This window comes from Hipposideros armiger, unplaced genomic scaffold, assembly GCF_001890085.2.
Source record: "Hipposideros armiger isolate ML-2016 unplaced genomic scaffold, ASM189008v1 scaffold_70, whole genome shotgun sequence".
NCBI classification, from domain to species: Eukaryota; Metazoa; Chordata; class Mammalia; order Chiroptera; family Hipposideridae; genus Hipposideros; species Hipposideros armiger.
The window spans coordinates 4352720-4372447 of NW_017731420.1; the positions used below are offsets into that span (position 1 = coordinate 4352720).

Sequence of the window (19728 nt, forward strand, 5' to 3'; positions counted from 1 at the left end):
AGAACTGACCCAAAGCTGGGCTGCAGTGTGTATTAGCCTTAGACTACCTCTAGTTCATCCTAAGTCCTGGACTTAGCTCTGAGGGATTTTCTATGGTCCTTCTTCCTTGGTGGGGCCTGAAATCTTATTTTTGTCTCCTTAGCATGGAGAGACTCCAAAACCTCCTCTATGAGGGCTTTCTGCTTAATCTCTCATTTTTTTGTTCTGTACGGCTTAAGAATTTCACAAATACCTCGGAAGGAATACCGCAGCGTGTCTGGCTCACTTCTCTGTGCTTCCCTCCGCTATGGAAGTTTGGCCTTAAGTCCTGGACCCCTTTGTAGCCCTAAACACCATTTTCTCTTTCTCTAGCACCATGAGATTGCCCAAACCTGTGTAAAGCTTTTTGCCCTTGAGTACGTGCCTCTGTGGAATTATCTACCTCTACTGCCAGTCAAGAATTGGCAAATGCTTTGAGAGGAAAAGTGGTTCACTGATTATTAGTTCATCTTTCTGCAATTCTCTTTTCTGTCATTTCAACGCCTCAAGTTCTGGCTGACTCTTCAACAGTCTCCAAATATCTTCAATGAGTTTTTTGTTTTTTTTGTTTTTAATTCATACATTTTTTCACATCGTTCCTGTCTGGAACATTGGTTTACCACAAGCTACAACATCTTAGCCGGAAATAAAAATATCTGTATTTCCTCTTAAAATCATCTTTCTGGGGCCTACAGACCTAGTCATTTGTGACTTGCAATTTTGAGCTCTTGATAGTAATCATTACTAAATCTATGTGTGAGTTTTGTTTTTTGGTTGGGTTTTTGTTTGTTTGTTTTTTAATGATGAATTCTATCAATACCCCAAACTGTATTGATTAAAGCCATTTGGGGATGGTGGGTTCTTCCCCTAAAGAGCAATTTGTTGTTAGAAAGAAATTAATTGAGATCCTACTCCATGAAGCGAGAGACTTTGTGAAGACTTGCATATAAGAGGACCTCCTCTTTTCTGAGGCAGACATGGGGGAGGAATCTCAGTTTATTTAGGACATACATGGTAATTAGCCTACATAAGCCATCAGCAGAGTTGTGAGAGATAAACTATTGGGTTGTCAGAAAACTCATGACGCATTTTTGCAACAAAAAACGTCGAAAAAAATACATCATGACTTTTCCGACAACCCAATACCTCTCCACGGTGCCTGCAGCTTTTTTCTGCACCTTAGTTTGGCACCTTCTCCCTCGGCACTAGTGCCTCGTGCAGTTCAGCCTGGGAGATGGCGCGGCATTGCCGTTCCTGATGTGGCCAGAGACCCAGGCTTCAGACCTGAACACTTTCCCAGGTTTTCTTTCTGATGAAACTTAGCAGCTCTTTGTTTCCACTTCAGGCCCTTGCTTTCCCTGAGATTGATCCCGCAAGGTCATGGTTTCATGGGCTGCTGGGCCTGGAGTCACTCCACATACCCGTATTGTCACACATTGTGCCAGGGGGGTGGAGAGCCATATTGAGAAAGCGCCTTCTCCTTGTTCTCTAGTTCGTTTCTGGTACAATTAAATTAATTGGACAAGGCATCAGGAGACCTGAAATTCATGCTGTTTTCATCTGCCAGTCGGGGCAGTCATAGCTGCCCCTCCTTTCTGGACTCATTTTGAAAATAAATGTTAACAGTTGAATTAAGACCACACAAACTTATTGACTCCCTACTGGGAGTCAAGATGTTATTTTAATGGCAGAGTTTGTCATGGCTCAGAATGGGGTGCTGTCAAAAGTCAACAGAGCTGGAAAAATGTAAATAAAAGTTGCTTGGTGAGAAAAAGAAAATCACTGATTTAGGAGCCCTCACACAGCATGAGACTGTCTGGTGATATTTCAGGCTATTTACCCGTTATTAACCTACTGGTCACTGACAGCTGTGTGAATGGATTTTTCATCTTCTGCTCCTAAGGTCATGGTCACTCTAGTTCCAAGACATGACAGAATAACATGACCTCCTTTTATGATAAAGTAGCGAGGGGAAGACAGAGGTGATAGTGACCAAAAAACTTAGTACCACCTTCACCTGGGACTTTGGTTTGAGTTTTCCCTCTAGTTATTTACATAGTTTGACATACTAGGGATTAAAGTAAGAGAATGCTGCCTCTTAATGTTGTTTCTTATACCCTCATCATCATCTCAGATTTAGCGAGTATCTTTCTCATGAGGTTGTCCCACAAAATTTCTGAACAGCCTGCTTCACTTACTAGTTGCATCACCCTGCAGAAGACACTTAGCACACTGAGCCTTTGTTTGACCATTGCTGAGATTGGGGTAAGACTGCTCCTTGCCCTGACTGCTTACAGAGGCCATAACACTCAGCATCAATGACTTTTCTCCAAAGACAGTCTATTTTTCCAATTTTTATTCCTCTTGAACAGTTCTACCTGTCCTTAGAAACAACTGGAACTTTGGGAGGAAATGCAGAACCATCAGAACTGGCCCAGTTGGGGACATGCAGGGCCTCCGCGTCATGGGCTCCCAAGAAGGGGCATTGAAACCCTTTACCAAGGGGAAGGCAAGGCTGGGCAGCTGGGGTCTGGGTCTCTAGGGAACTTCCACCCCTACAGTCTCATCTGCTCCAACCATATAGAGCTGTAGAACAGCAGGAAGTCCGGGCAGCCTCGTACCTGAGAACCAATGAGGAAGGCCCGAACTATTTCCACAGGTCCCCACTGTGCCCTCAGGTGGCTGGCAAGAGAGTGCTGGACTCCCAGGCCTTAGCTAGATGAGAGGCGGCTGAGGTAATTGGGAGGTCACACAGACACCAGGGCTCACTCCTCTACTTCCTGCACCTCATCTTCTGAGTAGGAAGAAGGATTAGTTAGATGGAAGACAGAGTGAGTAAAACCCAGAGGTCTGGCCTTTGTGGGTCCATATTCAGCAATGGGGAGGATTTCTTCAGGTCCATGCTCTGAAGATACTGTGTGTTTTCCTCACACAGGGATGACTTGGGACCTGCACGGGGTCAGAAGGAGGTTGCTGAGTGGGTCCAGTTGTGGAGAACCAGGATGGTATAAATGAAGGAAAAAGATAGGGATTGATGCATACATGAACCTTGGTTTTTGGCACCCTGCCTGCTTTACTTAGTAATTTCTGCTTATCTTTTCTAGCAGCAGTGTCCTTGTTAAACGGATGTTCAGGCCCATGGAAGAGGAGTTCGGCCCAGCACCTTCCAAGCAGATGAAAGAAGAGGGGATGAAGCGAGGTATTTCCCGCTGGGCGCGCCACTTGCGTGGCTGAAGTAACCCATCCTCCCCCCAGAGTGTTAGGGGGTGTTTCACCAAGAAGGGCACACAGCCCAGGCTAGCCCTGATGCTTTAGTGGTGGCCTGGGGATTTGTATGGACACAGGAAGTTCACAATCTTCTTTACTTTAAACCCTGTCTTTTAAAACACTGTTAGCAAACATTTATCCTTTCTGGCCACTGGTTCTTTCCTTTGCCTTGGGAGAAACGTAATGAATAGACTGACTCATCCAGCAGTAAGATATAAGGTTAAAAAGAAACTCTTGCCATTTCTTTCTTGCCGTGTGTGTGACAATAACATCTCATGAGCACCAGCAATTGAGACTCGTTCAGTAGAGGCACGCGATTAATCTCATACAAATACATGAATCTGCTTTCTGTGACATCACAATTGACTCATTTTCTCTCAGTCAGGGGTCTTATTCCACAGCACCAAGAGAGTAAGAAATGAAGTGTAAGCATGTCAGTGTCTTGCTCAACATTGGATGATGTACACGACCCACTGTCCTTCCTCAGAATAAGAGAAAAGTGTGGGGGGTGGCAGCTCCCCCCAGTCCTGCTGTAGCCAACACCGAAAGCTTACAGAGATCTTTCATTTATACAGCACTAGACTTTCAATGAATCAGGTTACCAGGTTAAATATATTCCCCGTCTGCATAGGCTTGAGATTTTTGTTATTGAGAAATTTTATTTTTTGTTGAAATGGGATTTGCATAATGATCAAGAGATCACCTCCGTAGCCTCCCTCAGCCATGCAGAGTTGAATGACCTTGGGAAGGTCATCTGCTCCTTAGAGTCCTCATCTGTAAAATGGGGATGACAAGAGTACCTGCTTAATAGAGTCTGATGAGTGATTGTAAAACACTTAACTCAAGTGCTTGGTACATAGTAAGCACTTGTGTTCCCTAGAATAATTATCAGTTTTATTATTAGGCCTAAATCTACCTAAGGTATATTATCATAATTGTGAATAAGTAGAGTTTCAGAATGCAAACGTCATAAATGTCTGAATAGTGTAAATTACATTAGCAACATTGAAACCTTTAAAAGATTTTCTGACTTCACAGGCTCACCATCAAATATTTGAGTGCATTTTGAGCTCCATTCCTGCATGGCTTTGTATCTCATACTTTAAAATGAGAGCAGAGCTGTGTGGAAATCAAAGAATCGCACAGCAAAATTAATTGTAACTTGCATCCATATTTTGTGTGCGCTGGCTAGCCCAAAGGTTGTGGTTTTCAGATTATTTTGAGATTGTGAAGTCAGCACAAAAATTGCCACTAGGAATTGTATTGGGCTGTGAAGAAAAGCAAGTCTATAGCCTTTGAAAGATCAAGCACAGAGAGACGCATGAGGGCGCTGCAACCTACCAGCACTAGAGAAAAACGTTTTCCCAGGAGTGGCTTTTCTTTGGAAAAAGACAATGGTGTTTCTGAGTCCCTTGCCTCGAGCTCCCAGTCTGAGCTGGTCTTTAACAAGCAAGGGGCAGCAGGGTCAGTGACGGTCCCTATCGTTTATTTAGTAGAAGTTCTCCAGGAGACAAAATGAGCATAATTATCACCAATGCCATTTGTTGTTTTGCCTTTGTGGCCACTTCTCAGGGTGGCTCCCCCAGAGTCACTTGGCACTGCCGCTATGGCTGTCAGCCTTTGTCTATAGGCTGTCTGCAGTGATACTGGTTGCTGTGGGTAGTGGAGTGATTCTTATGAGCGCTGAGCCACAAACATAGTTAATGAAAGCCGACTCCCTGAGCACACCGTGGGGCTGTGCTGTGAGCCTGGCATGCCTGTGTGTGGCTGCCAACAAGCCCTGCAGGAGAATGGTGGCACTGCCTTGTGGAGGTTTCTCCCCCAGCCAGTCAACATGCCGCCATACCACCTTTACCCCTTTCTAGTGACCCCCACAGCTAGAGTAGCAGCCATACTATGTCAAAGACCATAATTTTAAAAGAATATTTATAAACCCCATGGAATCAGTACTCTGTAATAGGACATGGTTTGAGGTTTCCTTAGGATCAGACTGCTGGGAATTCCATTTTCCTGCCGAGGGCTGTGGGGAGAAGTTACAGAATGTCCATTGGTAACAGCCTCTAGTGAGGGTTCTTTGCTTGTTATTTATTTTTTTTAACTTTAATTATTCTGATGTAGTTGTAATTGAGGTCCTGTGGTTTAATTGTCCTCACAGTACTCTCAACATTGAGTCCCTTTATAATGCCATTAGGTCACTAGGTCATTGTAGCTGAAATGGAGGCTATAAAACACTCTCCTCAAAGGACTAAATTTGGAAATCTTTGGAGACACATTCAAGCTATTTATTTAACTGGTATTTTGTTTTTATACTGGGTAAACAGAAGAAGCTGCAATACTTGTCTCTCTGTGTGTGTGTGTGTGTGTGTGTGTGTGTGTGTGTGTTACGCAACCTGAGCATCTGCCAGCTGCAGAAACAAAATGCAGCCATAATCCATTTGCACCCAAGTCGACTTTGCCTTTATAAAGCAGCCGCTTTAATGAATTCCTTGGGGTTTGGAGAGGCGGGGGAGAAGATGTGGGAGTTGGGGTTAGAGCTGATTTCATTTCCCAGCTCCGGCTTCATTCCTTCAGGTTGGTGGTGACTGTAGCTCGGTTGGTATCTGACTGTAGTCAGGATCCAGACTCACTCATCAGGCCTTTTGATCTGCGCACGCTGTCTGTAGTGGCCACGTGCACGGGGCTTCAGCCTTGGCCCGCCTCCCTCCCTCTGAAGGGAGAACCAGAAGCCATGTCACTGGGAGAGAGAAAGGGCAGTCCGCTCACTGGCGCTGGAAGATCACGCCTGAATGGCAGTGCCCAGTTCTTCCTGGGAGTTAGGCCCCAGTGCAGTTGCTATAAAGAAGGGTGTGCATAGTGAAGTGTCTTCACCTCTCTAATGACACCTGGGGTCCCTGCCATCTCTCCTTTTCTGCGCATTGTCAAACTCAGAATGTTATGTTACAGAGCAATGAACTGAAAGCGGCATTCGCCTTCACTGAGGGCACTAGAACCACAGCAGTTGCTTCATGATCGCATCCACTGATTGAGGAGTGGGTGCCTGGTCTCTACCAGGCACTGAGCTAAGCATCCCACATGGAAGTTATTTCATTTAACCCTCACAGCAGCCCTATGAGATAGATAGTATGATTACCCCTGTTTTACAGAGAAAACCAAATGACCAGGGTCCCACAGCAGGCTGAACTGAGGTCAAAGCCAGACTTGTCGCACTCTTATCAACATGCCTCTGAAATGCACCGTCTCCCTCCCAGGCCTTTGCACATGTTGCTCTGTCTACTAGACTTCACACTCCCTGCCCTGTCTTTCTCCCTGCCCTCCCCACCTCCCTTGCCTGTACACCCTTCTTAACTCAGATCTCTCCTTCAAGGAAGCCTGGGAACCCCACCTTCCCCAGCCTCTGAAAAGCTCAGGCCCCTATAAGCACTCTCCCATTTTTTTCCTTTATAGCTCTTATGACTCTGTCTAGTTGTCTGCTTATTTGAGGAATGCCTGCCTTTCTAAGCAGACTATGCACTTCTTAAGGGTAGGCTGTGTCTTCACTCATTGCTGCTACCTCAGCTCCTAGCACACAGCCTGGGACCCAGGGGCCCAGATAGGCAGTCAGTAATATTTGTTGAATGATCAAATAAATAAATAGAAGACAGAGGTCACTGAAAGAGATGTCATAAAGAGATCCTATACCCACCTTGAGAAATTCAAATGTGAACAACATGTGAAAGCATTTTGCAGCCTATTAGGTGCTACCCAACTGTCAGTTTATGTCATTGAGTTGCTCCTTCACAGTCCCTCGCCACAGGTTGTCTGTGGAGGTGCTTCATCACCGTTGTAGGACGTCGTCTGGGTCAGGGGTCCAAGGCTTATTAGTAGATATTGTCAGTCTTCCTGCGTGACAGGAAGCAGTCTCCCGTGGCAGCTGCGGGGTTGTGTGGGCTCTTCAGTCACTGATTTCTGCCCCCTTGTCTTTCAGTGCTTTTGTACGTGAGGAAGGAGACCGATGATGTGTTTGATGCCTTGATGTTGAAATCTCCCACAGTGAAGGGCCTGATGGAAGCGGTAAGCCATGAACCCCTTTCAACCTCTGTTCTCGTGAGCTGGAATCCGTTTATGAAAATGTGGCCTTTGAGATGGCTCTGGAATGAGCCTTACAAAGAAAAAGAAAAAGAAAAAGGAAAGATGGAGACACTGATCTCCGTACTGTCAGGGCTTATTAGCGTTTTAAGGAGAAGAAAACTTTGAAAAACTGCCAATTCCCTGTCAGTTTAAGGCTAATCAGGGTAAGACGCCATAGAGGAAGGTTAAATTGTGAGTTTCCAGCTGTCTTTTTGCATGAAACCAAATTAGGTATGTTTAACTTCCAAATATGCACGGAACAAAAACAATTAGGAAGTGCCTTGCTAACTGTGATAGTGTAATCCAAAATAAAAATGTGATCTGTTTTGGTTAAGAAAAAAACATATTGCAGAATTCTGAAGTAATATTATAAATTCCTTTCTCCTTTCTCATCCCCAGCTTAATCTAGCATTACTCTACCTGGGCCCAGGAAAAGTTATTTTATATTTTATCCATATATTATTTATCTGAATATGATTTTAATATGATTCTACTTTAAATATGATTTCTAACTTCCTCCCACTTTTTTTTCCTGTACAACTGTGCTATAGAAGACCTAGGTTTTTTATAGTGATAGAGACAACAGGACTGCCAAGGGACAGTCCAAAATCATTCATTGGTCTGCAAACAGCTTCATTAAAAACAGCATCTTGAATTATGGGGTGAAATGTTAAAATGTATAAGATAGTGTCTATAAGTGAATCATGGTCTTTTGTGGCTGGTTTCTGTCAGCCACATGTCAGCATGTTTGTGAGCTTCAGCCATGTTGTAGCATAATCAGTATTTCATTCTTTTTTTTATGGTTGAGTAATACCCCATTGTATGTATAGACCACATTTGGTTTTTCCATTCATCAGTAGATAGACATTTGGATTTGCCCACTATCTGCTATTGTCAGTAATACCGCTGTGAACGTTCATGTACAAGTTTTTGTTTGAACACTTGTTTTCATTTCTTTTGGGTATATACCAAGGAGTGGAATTGCTAGCCAGACACAAATGGTCATATATTGTATGATTCAATTTATTGATATATGAAATATCCAGAATGGGGAAACCACAGAAACAGAAAGCAGAGGAACTGGGTAAAGGAGGAATGAGACGTGACTGGATTTCCTTGTAGGGTGATGAAATGTTCCAGGGCTAGATAGTCCTGATGGTGATAATAACATTGTGAATGTACTAAACGCCACTGAATTGTACACTTTAAAATGGTAAAAATGGCAAATTGTGTGATATGTAAAAAAAATTATTCATTGTTCATCTGAATTTTTTTTTTTAATGTGTGATAGTGTTACCAATGCAGCATCTCCATTGCCCCCTGCAGCAGGCATCTTACCAAGTCCCCAGGCAGTTCTGAGTATGGCATTGAGGACCAAGCACCCTCTCAAACACTGACAAAGGGCGTGGTAACCCTTTCAGTCCTACAGGATTTTGCATTGGAACGGAGTTAAATGTTACTGGATCTACTGTGCCTGAAGGAAAAACAAAATAGAAATAACACAACAAAAATATGATCTGTATCTCTTCAAGTGGGCCAGGATTTTCAAAATGACCCTAAAATTGCCAGAGGTAGATGTATGAGCTAAAGAAGCCTGTAAGATATTTAGACCTTTCTGGGGTCCTTTGTTTTATAACCTCAACCTGGTCTCATATTACTGAAACTGAGTTGCCTAAGACTGATGAATATGAAAGTTAATGAAGCAATTGTTTTATTTTTTATTTATTTATTTATTTTTGTGCTTTTTTTTTTTAAAGATTTTTATTGGGGAATTGGGGGAGGGGAACAGACAAGTTGCTGTCCTTTTGTTCTTCAGCCTAGTTGTGGAAGACGTCACTTCACTGGCCCATGTTGGTATTGTGATCATTGCACTCTTCCTGGCTGAGGCAGTCAGTCGCCGGCCTCTGGACGGCTGCTCATGGCGGCTCTTAGCAGCTCATACTGGCTGCCAGCCACACACAGTAGCTCGTGGCAGCCCACTGCAGCAGGGGTTGCAGCCTACGCCATCGCCAGCAACTCACGGCAGCCCAGCTCCAGTTCGAGCTATTGTTCACCATCTTAGCTGTAGAGGGCAGTGTCACTGGCCCTCATGTGGGATTCGAACCAGGGCCCTGCTGCTCAGAGCTGGCATCCCAAGCCACCTCTTAACCAACGCGCCACTCGGCTGGCCCACGAAGCAGTTGTTTTAAATGCATCTTCCCAGACTTCAACTCTAGATTCCGGTTCTGCTGAATTGGAGCTGGAGTGGTGGTAGAGGATCAAGAATCTGTGGGTTTTTAATTTAATTTTACTTATTTTTTATTTTTTTAAAGATTTTATTGGGGAAGTAGGGAAGGGGAACAGCCAAGTTGGTGTCCTTCAATCTAGTTGTGGAGGGCACAGCTAGCTCAGCTCCAAGCCCAGGCACCAACCGGCCACCCGTCAGCAGCTCTCAGCGGCTCAGCTCAACTGATGTGTTTAATCTTAGCTGTCGGTGGGCATAGCCTACCATCCCATGCGGGAGTCGAACTGACAACCTTGTTGTTAAGAGCATGTGCTCTCACCAGCTGAGCCATCCTGCCACCTGTTGGCAGCTGAGCGGTAGCTCAGCTCGGGCGCAGTTCGCTGGCCCATGTGGGAATCAAACTGGCGACCCTGTTGCTCAGAGCTCATGTTGTTAACCAACTGAGCCACTCGGCCAGCCCCCTGGAATCTGTGTTTCTAACAAGCTCCTTGGGTATTCAAGGAGATCAATCAAGTATGGGAACCACTGATCTAGACCAATTCTGAACGGATTCTTGAAGCTGTGATTCATTACGCCTTTCTCCTTGGTGTCTTTCTTCCCCTTCTGTGACATCTGGCCATTTCTACCAGTGTTCTGTAGCCGTGGTCTCGCCGGACCATTGTGGGGTTAAACGTCACCTTCACTCCCACCCACGCAGCCGCAAGTAACCTCTGCTTATGCTCCTCTCCACAGCAGGGTCCGGCTCTTGATTCCTCTTAGTGGAGCTCAGTATACCCTCCTTGCTCTGCTTAGCTCAGGCCGGGGGTGGGGGAGGTACTGCATCCTATCCTTTGACCTTGTGAGCCTTGGCAAGATCAGGTTCCCCAGGCTGGCTCTCATCAGATTCCTTAGAGCCATTGTGACTTCATCACTCTTTCATTAAACCTGGAAAGAAAAGTTTTATTAAAGCACCAGCACAGGCTATCTCCTTGTTGTGCACATGGGAACGCAGGGCCAGGGAAGCTTTTTGGGATCCCCAGGTGATGCGGTCTGGTGGTGAATTCTGAAGGAATGAAACTACCAGCCCTTGGAATTTGGGGGCAGCCACGAAGGACAACAGGTTCTCTTTCAGCGAGGACTTAAGTACTCTGTGAAGTGAGAAGGCAGAATTTTGAAGAACACTGGATCCTGCTCACTGTTAATTGTACCCTAAGTTTATTTGGGACCTGAGTGGGGTTAGAAACGGCTCTATCTGGGCTGTGTGCTCTCTGAGGACCAGCACCTCGCTAGTGTATGACATTTTACCACCCCGACACTTGGAGTTAGGGCTCAGAAACCTTTGTTCATTTCCTGATGGTGCCTCGAACCAGCTGGACAAGCTTCTCAACCTCCTTTTCATCCTTAAAATGGGAATAATAATAGTACCTACTTTAGGGTTGTTGTGGGACTAAAATGAGACCCTACAGGTGTAAAACTCTCTTCTTGATGCCTAAGGACCAGATAAAGGTTAGCTTTTGTTACTTAAACCATTATTTTGAGTAGGAATCAGAGCTTGAAAAGATTAAGAAGATTTCCTTTTTTCCCTCAGATTTTGAATATCTAAATAGTCAGCTTCTTATAGACATTATCCAAAATATGGCAAGTTATTTTAGCTCATGGTTCCATTATGTAATTTTCCACTAACTTGGCATTTCAGAGGAGGCACGGAGCTGTGGCAACAGTGCAGGTAACTGGGTCTGCAACTCTGGACGTTGTGTGGGGAGTTCCCTTCCAGAGCCCAGGGACAGAGAGCTGCTCCCAAGAAATGACCTTTATACTCCACTGTCCAAGGTCCCACTTTAAACCAAGCCTCCAAACAAGAAGGCAGTGTGACCCTAACCTCCATACTTTGTTATCACTCTTATTTTTAAAATAATATCATCGTGTGTGGGGTTTTATATTTTTTAACATTTTTTAACAACCAAAAGCTACATTACAAAAAATTCCTAACTTGTTAAGGAAATCTGTTTAATCAAGGGATATTGTACTTAACCTGGAGCCATCACTTTGAACCCTGTCACTGATTGAAAATGGCATCCTGTGAAAACACAATCCCCACTCATCATGGACCCAGCATGTACTGTGGGCCTAGGATGTTGCTTGTCTAAGTGGGAGATGCCACTGGAATCTCCTAGGGTACTTTTCTTTTTTTCTTTTTAAAGATTTTATTGGGGAATTGGGGGGAGGGGAACAGCATTGGGGAATAGGAAAAGGGGAACAGACAAGTTGCTGTCCTTTTTTGTTCTTCAGTCTAGTTGTGGAGGACGTCGCTTCACTGGCCCATGTTGGTATTATCATTGTGCTCTTCCCAGCTGAGGCAGATCAGTTGCCTGCCATTGGATAACCGCACACGATGGCTCATGGTAGCTCATGGCAACCCACTGCAGCAGTGGCTGCAGCCTACGCAATCGCTGGTGACTCACGGCAGCCCAGCTCCAGGTTGAGCTGTTGTTCACCATTTTAGCTGTAGAGGGCGCAGCATCTCTGGCCCTCATATGTGGGATCCGAACTGGGGCCCTGCTGCTCAGAGCTGGCGTCCCAAGCCAACTCCTAACCAATGTGCCACTTGGCCAGCCTCCTAGTGTATTTTTCAATGGTGCCATCCCAGAGCCCCACACCTGAACTTCAGAATCAGGCTCTCTGGGGTAGGCCCAGCAATCAGCATTGGTAACAAGCTCCCTGGTTGACCTTGAAGCATGCTAAAGTATGGGGCCACTACCTGGTGTGTATCCTGGCTGGGAACTGGTATTAGGCTGATTCTGCCCTGAGGTCCTATTCACATATTCACACAGAATGGGAATAGCCCCCCCTCAATATATGCTTTTGGGGCCAAAGTTCCTGCAAAAGTAGTTTGAGTAGGGGAGTGGCCCTGTAGGTCATTCCACGTGCACAGCCCCAACCCTGTGGGTTTCGGACTTGGCCTAGGTCTAGGCTACCTCCTTTATCCTTCATCGGTGGTGTGGGAAGACTGAATACCCTCTTTGCTGAGCAAGACACCCATAGTCTTCTAAGGACAGCAGACCTCACAACTCCAAATATAAAAGTGTGCCTTGTGTAAAGTATGTGTGTGTGTCTTGCAATTGTTTTTAATAGGAACACCTTCATATCAATGTATAAAACCATTTCATGGTTTTATTCCCTTCCTGAACTAGCTATGGAAAGGTTGGTTGTGCCTCAACTTTCTCGTCTGTAAAATGGAGTCATTGAGACCATTAAATGAGTCAACACAAGCGCTCAGTAGATATTAACAGAGATGATGGCAATGATGTTGATGGTGCAGCTGCTTCCACAGCAGTACGATTTGGGTTGCTTTCCCATGGAGAACCTTCTCTTATTTCTCCTTAAATTCCTTATCCTCAGGCAGGTATTATTTTGATGTAAGAGAACATCTGTACCAGAAGATAGAGCTAAAAAAACGTTTCGTACATTTTTTTCCTTTAAAAAAAATTATTATTGGCAATTGTGATGAAATGTAAATTTGTCATGGAGACAGAACAGTGTTACCACCCTTCCTTCAGATGGAAACTGAAGTCTGAGTCAGAAGGTGCAACATCAGTCAGATTTGTTGCACAATTTTGAGGTGGTCAAAGTGTTCCCACAGCCAACACAGATTTCCTTAAGTCTGTAAGTCAGGTCACTTAATAGGAGGAAATAGTCCTGTTATCTTGAAATTGGGTTGACTTTATACTCAGCAGACCTTAGATTCTCCTTTGAGATAATATTACTGAGTTGGCCTTAGTTAGAGAAGTCTCCTGTAAGACCAGGGTCCTGGGTCCCACAGTAAGCATTTATGCAGCAGCATGCAGAAGAAGGACTGGGGATCTTGACTGATTTGGGCTCAAATCATGACTACAGTTTTGAGCAGGTTGATCTCAGAATCTTTGGTTTCCTTCCTTGCAAAATGTGGAACGTGCCAACATGGAATAATGGTTTTGTTTGTACTACCCTTGACCTCTCACTGTCTTAGAAAGAACTGTTGACCACAACAAAGAGGAATGGAATTATTGTTTAATCTGTGCTAAAAACTGGGCCACTTCTGTATAGAACAGATTAAATAATTCTTATTTACTGGTCCTGAACCTCACAGACCTTCGTCTCACATGCCGAGAAATCGTTATCCATGCAGATCTAGACGCCTGAACAGAAAAGATGTTACTGAATATTCCCATACTTGGTGTCATAAATACTTCAGATAAACTAGAATGTTTCTCTTTTTACCTACATGTTTGGTATTATGTCAAGCGATCCATGTAACTGATGATTCACTTTGGATCCTTTATTCTTATAATTGGGGGTCTTTTTTGTTTTGTTTTTTTTTAAGATTTTTTTAGTGGGGAATTGGGGGGAGGAGAACAGCGCTGGGGAATCAGGGGAAAGAGAACAGACAAGTTGCTGTCCTTTTGTTCTTCAGTCTAGTTGTAGAGGACGTTGCTTCACTGGCCCATGTTGGTATTATCATCGCGCTCTTCCTGGGTGAAGCTGATCAGTCACTGGCCTCTGGATGGCCGCTCACGGTGGCTCTTGGTAGCTCACACTGGCTGCCAGCCGCTTACACTGGCTGCCAGCCACTCATAGTAGCTTACGGGAGCCCACTGCAGCAGGGACTGCAGCCTACACTGTTGCCGGTAACTCACGGCAGCCCAGCTCCAGGCCGAGCTGTTGTTCACCATCTTAGCTGTAGAGGGCAGTGTCACTGGCCCTCATATGGGATCCGAACCAGGGCCCTGCTGCTCAGAGCTGGCGTCCCAAGCCAGCTCTTAACCAATGCGCCACTCGGCCGGCCCTATAATTAGCTTTTAAACTTGATTATAGGCAATGATGGTGGTAGTGAAGGTGACATGAGTTTTCAGGGTTGTTGGTGTTTTTGGTTTTTATTTTGGCATTTCTGAGTGAGTTTACCTAGTAATCCTACAAATAGTCTTCAGGTACTATAGCCTCCTTGCTAGTCCTGGAGCCCACTAAGGCCACTCATACCTCAGGGCCTTTGTGTTTGTTGTTCCTTCTTTCAGGAGTGCTCTTCTGCCGTGTCTACAGCTCATTCTCTCACTTCCTACAGGTCTCTGCTCACATGCCCCTTTCTCAGGTGGGCCTTCCCACACCATCTACAGAGATAACATCTCTATTATTATTCCCTCTCTTTGCTTTCTTGTACTTCACAGCATTTATCAAGACCTGACAGTTACCATTTACTAGATGTTTATTGTTTCTCATTTCCCCAGTAGAATGTAAAGTTCATGAGTACAGGTGCTTTGTCTCTTGTTGTTTTCTGTGTATCCCCAGGTCCTTGAGCATCTGTGTGCATTCATGCTGAGTGCTATGGGTGGTGCAATTTCACATGCACTGTTTCTTTTTTTTTTTTTTTAAGATTTTTATTGGGGAATTGGGGGGAAGGGAACAGCGCTGGGGAATTGGGGGAAGGGGAACAGACAAGTTGCTGTCCTTTTGTTCTTCAGTCTAGTTGTGGAGGACGTTGATTCATTGGCCCAAGTTGGCACCATCATTGCGCTCTTCCCGGGCGAGGCAGATCAGTCGCCGGCTTCTGGACGGCCGCTCACTGCGGCTGCTGGCCGCTCACGCTGGCTGCTGGCTACATACGGTAGCCCATGGCAACCCACTGCAACAGGGGCTGCAGCCTATGCCGTCGCCGGCGACTCAGGGCAGCCCAGCTCCAGGTTGAGCTGTTATTCAGCATCTTAGCTGTGGAGGGCAGTGTCACTGGCCCTCATATGTGGGATCCGAACCGGGGCCCTCTGGCATCCCAAGCCAGTTCTTAACCATTGTGCCACTCGGCCAGCCCTCACATGCACTGTTTCTTGATTGTCAAAATATCCCTGTGGACTTGGCAGGGTAAATATCATCGCCATTTTACAGATGAGACTTAGGCCCAGAGAGGGGTTTCCCAAGGTCTGATAGCTCCACAGAGTGGTGGAGCCAACTTAAGCAACTTAAGTCCCATTAGGGGGATTTTAACATATGAAAAGTTGTTACAAGAAGAAGAACATTCCAAGTCACAGCTCACAACAACTAAAGGAAAGAAGCTTAGGCAATAATAAGACAGCCATGGGGAAGAAGTCGTGTGTGTAGTGGTTGATCCCCTACAGCCAGGGTTCAAATCCTGGCTCTGACCCTTGGGAGTGGTGTGACCTTGGACAAGTTACTCAACCTCCCTATACCCCAGTTTCATCGTGTCTGAAATGAGAGTAATAATAATAGAGGATATTATGAGGATAATGATAAAATGAGCTATAGGGTTGTTGTGAGTACTAAATGAGTTCCTATACAAGGTACTTAAAGTAACACATAGAAATACTCTGTAAATGAATATGTATGACTGTAAATGCAGTGGGGTGGGGAGGCAGATGGAGATTCCTCCAAGCCAAAGGGGCCCCCAGAAAGGAGCTCTCCTGGGAAAGCTAGCTGATGTGTACAAGGAAGAGGTGGTTCAGCGACCCAGTATCACTCTTCTATCCCCATGAGTCATTCATTCATGCATGGAGGTGAAGGCCTATCCTCCCTGATTCTCTTGACAGGTCAAATGCAGCCACCTAGAAAGTATTTGCAAGCAAGAGTCCCTTCTTTTTAAATGTGCATCTGAGAGCCTACAGTGAACAATAACTCCAGATAAAAATCATTGGCTTCCAGAGCATGGAGTTTTGTTGGGTGCCTCTAGACAAGGCAGACTGAGTCCTACATTGGTAAAAACCATTGGGAATCTCTAAGCTCTTATGTATCACATACATAAGGTTTCTGGGCAAAGAAAACTCTCCACGCAAAGTTAAAAGTCTAAAAATTACATTGATGAGATATGTCCAAGACCTAGGATCCCCCTAGGTGTCAAAGAAGCCTTTAATGGGCTTTTAAAAATTATAAAATTATAAAGACACGTAGTTTAGACAACTTAGAAAGCGCACACACACACACACACACAAATACACACACACACACACACACACACACGAACAAACACCAAACACTCTGAATCATCCTATTCTGAGAACTATCATGTAGCATGTGCTTTCCATGTACAGGAGGGAGGGTTATGTGGTGATATCACCCAACACCATTCCAGGCAGAAGGGATCCTGTAACCCACCCCCATTCCTACATATGGCCATCCTCCCCCACATGATATCCTGCAGTCTCTCATTTCCAAGGTTCTGAATTTGGCAAAGCACCCTTCCTTGCCTGGCCATGTCAGTGTGGCATATTATCAAGCTGCCTTTGCCATTGACAGTCCTTTGGGGGTAAGACTTTGCCCTCCTGGAGACCATTGCGCTCAGTAGCTTGGTGCACATGTGTTCATGTTGCTGGTTGCTTCTTGGGACTGGGCCGGGATCTATGAGCCCTGCTCCACACAATCTCAACATATGCCCATTTTCTCTGAGAGTTCAATCTGAAGCCAGACTGCTAGGTTGTTATCTTTCAAATCCTGTCACTGCCGCTTACTAGCTGAGGGACCCTGGGCAAGTTACTTAATGACTGTAAGCCTCAGTTTTCTCACCCAAGAAACAGGGCCATTATAATGACATAAGGATTGAGCAAGTTACGAGGTGTGATAAAAAAATATAGTGAATGTTTAAATTAAAAAAATTATTACAATAAAAGACATTTTACCATTAATCCCCCTCGCTGTGAACACACTTATCCCATCGTTCTTGCCACTTCCTGAAGCAGTTCTGGGAGTCCTCTTTCATGAGTGTCTTTAGTTGCACTGCTGAGGCTGCCTGGATGTCCTGAATCGATTCAAAATGTTTACCTTTAATGGTCATTTTGACTTGGGGGAAGAGCCAGCAGTCACATGGCGCCAGATCAAGTAAATAAGGTCGATGAGGACACGCTGTAATGTTTTTATTTGACAGAAATTGCCGTATACCAGAAATGATGTGTCACACGGAGCCTTTCTGTTGTGGTCACCAAATACAGCGAATGCTGCTGCCGAGTGCCATCCAATGGAAAGGCAGGGATCTTCAATACGGAAAGCAGCGCGTTGAACCTTAGTAACAGTGTGTCAAGTTTCAACTTGTTTGGTGCAGTCAGTCGGGTGTGAGCTATGGTTGAGAGAAGGTGTGTTTTAAAGTGTGTTGTAAATCACCCTCCATCATCACAACGCTCCATGTCACACGTTGCTTCTGGTATACGGCAATTTCTGTCAAAGAAAAACATCACAGTGTGTCTTCATCCACCTGATTCACCAGATCTAGCACCATGCAACTTCTGGCTCTTCCCCAAAGTCAAAATGACCATGAAAGAATTGATTTAGGACATCGAGGCAGCCATGGCAGCACAACTAAAGACACTCATAAAAGAGGACTTCCAGAGCTGCTTCAGAAAGTGGCAAAAATGATGGAATAAGTGTGTTCAAAATGAGGAGTATTTTGAGGGGGATTAATGGCAATGTGTCTTACTGTAATGATTTTTTTTTAATTTTAAACATTCACTGTATTGTTTGGTCACACCTCATAACAGATGTAGAGCTCTGTCATCTATACTGTAGGTGCTTACTTAGTGAGTGCTCAGTAAGTGCTAGCTACTGCTGCTGCTACTCGCAGAAGGCCCAAGTCGAAACTGGAATTGTGCAAGTTTTATGCAAATTTCCTAGTTCTGATTGTGATTGGTTGATTTGTGAGCCCAGGTCTATGCATTCATGCTTTGGGAAACTGGGAGTCAAATCCCTGAAAACTGAAGATCCAACAATCCAATTCACTTTCACAAAAGGGGGGCTAACAGATTTGAGCCTGCTGATATGGAGTAGAAAAAGGCTCCTATTTTATTCTATTTTATATTTTATTTTATTTTATCTTATTTGTTCCAAGTGACAGTAGCCAAAGTTCAAAAACCCAATTCTTGCAGGCCAAAGCAACTCACGATGATAACTGGGTACAAATCACATGGACCCCAGGACTCCAAACAGGCAACAAGCGCTTGTGAACAGCAAAGGGTGCTTATCAGGGGTATCATGGGTCTTACCTTTCTATGCCATGGACGCCTTTGGCAGCCTGGTGAAATCTATGGACCCTTTTCAGAATAATGTTTTTAAGTGTATTAAATAAAATACATAGGATTACAAAGGAAGCCAATTCTATTGATATGTAGTCTTCAAAATAACAAGAGCATGTTTGTGATATAAGAATATGTATGCTCTTTACTCATGGATTAAATATGACCTCTGGGTATGATTAAAAACTACTGTAATTTGAAAGTATAAAGGATGAGTACACTCAATATTTTGAAATACCTGTAGAAGTCTAATATAACATGAAAATATCAGTGATTTCCATTAATAATAAAAAACAGGTACTGCTAATATTACTGTATGTTTATAATTGCAGGAAATGCTGAATTCCGGTCATGGTTAGTGAAAATATAGATGTCTGTTTTCCCCCATACAAGTTCATGTACATACTCTTTGGGCATCTGTAGACCCGGGTTAAGAAGGCCTGGGGTAGTCTGAGGAAACAGCTGCTCCAGAAGTGATGCTGAAGCAAATTGCTCCTGCAGCATTTTCTCTGTGCATCCGCTGTGTTAACTGAGAGCTCCTAGAACCCCTGGGAATGGGGAGGGTGGTGAGCTCATCCCTGAGAAATGCCACACCTAGTTCATCCTTCCTTTGTCCCTTCAGCAAGGCTTCGTTAGAGCCTTCAGGGTGTAGAACCAACTCACATCAGCATTTCTCTTTTGATTTACATGTGCAGGTATGGACACCGGGAGACCTGACAAATAGTGTGGGAGCCAGGCTTGGGAGGAAGCGAGAGGAAGCAGAAGTTCTTCCAAAGAGAGATGGTGTCAAGCTCTGTGTTGGAGGAGTGACAAAAGCTTTGTCAACCCTACATTATCAGAGTGTCTCACCGGATTTGGGAACAGCATTAAGATGCTCAAAGAAACTTGCTAGTATTAAGAGCTTATTTAGACAGATATAACCGAGCATCTTCCCAAACAACTGCTAAAGGAATTTGAGTTTCTGAGGAAGGGATGCTGAGCTGCTGTACAGCCAGGGCTCTGTCGGAATTCTTCCCAATAATGAAGCATTTCTAGAAACGTTAAATTTTGTATTTCTAGTTTTATTCAATCGTGATCTTATTTGGCTTACCTTTGTGA

At 44.5% G+C, this 19728-nt stretch overlaps 1 protein-coding gene across 3 annotated transcripts in view; it reads left to right on the plus strand.

The window, feature by feature from the left end:
• GRHL2 (grainyhead like transcription factor 2) overlaps positions 1–19728 on the plus strand; it is a 210464-nt gene that overhangs the window by 173360 nt on the left and 17376 nt on the right. For 2 of the 3 annotated variants that reach the window (XM_019642549.1, XM_019642551.1), the window contains exons 13-14: positions 3123–3217; positions 7250–7335. In XM_019642549.1, the coding sequence (XP_019498094.1) occupies positions 3123–3217; positions 7250–7335 (181 nt within the window). The remainder of the gene's footprint in view (positions 1–3122; positions 3218–7249; positions 7336–19728) is intronic. The other variant, XM_019642550.1, reaches the window with a different exon arrangement.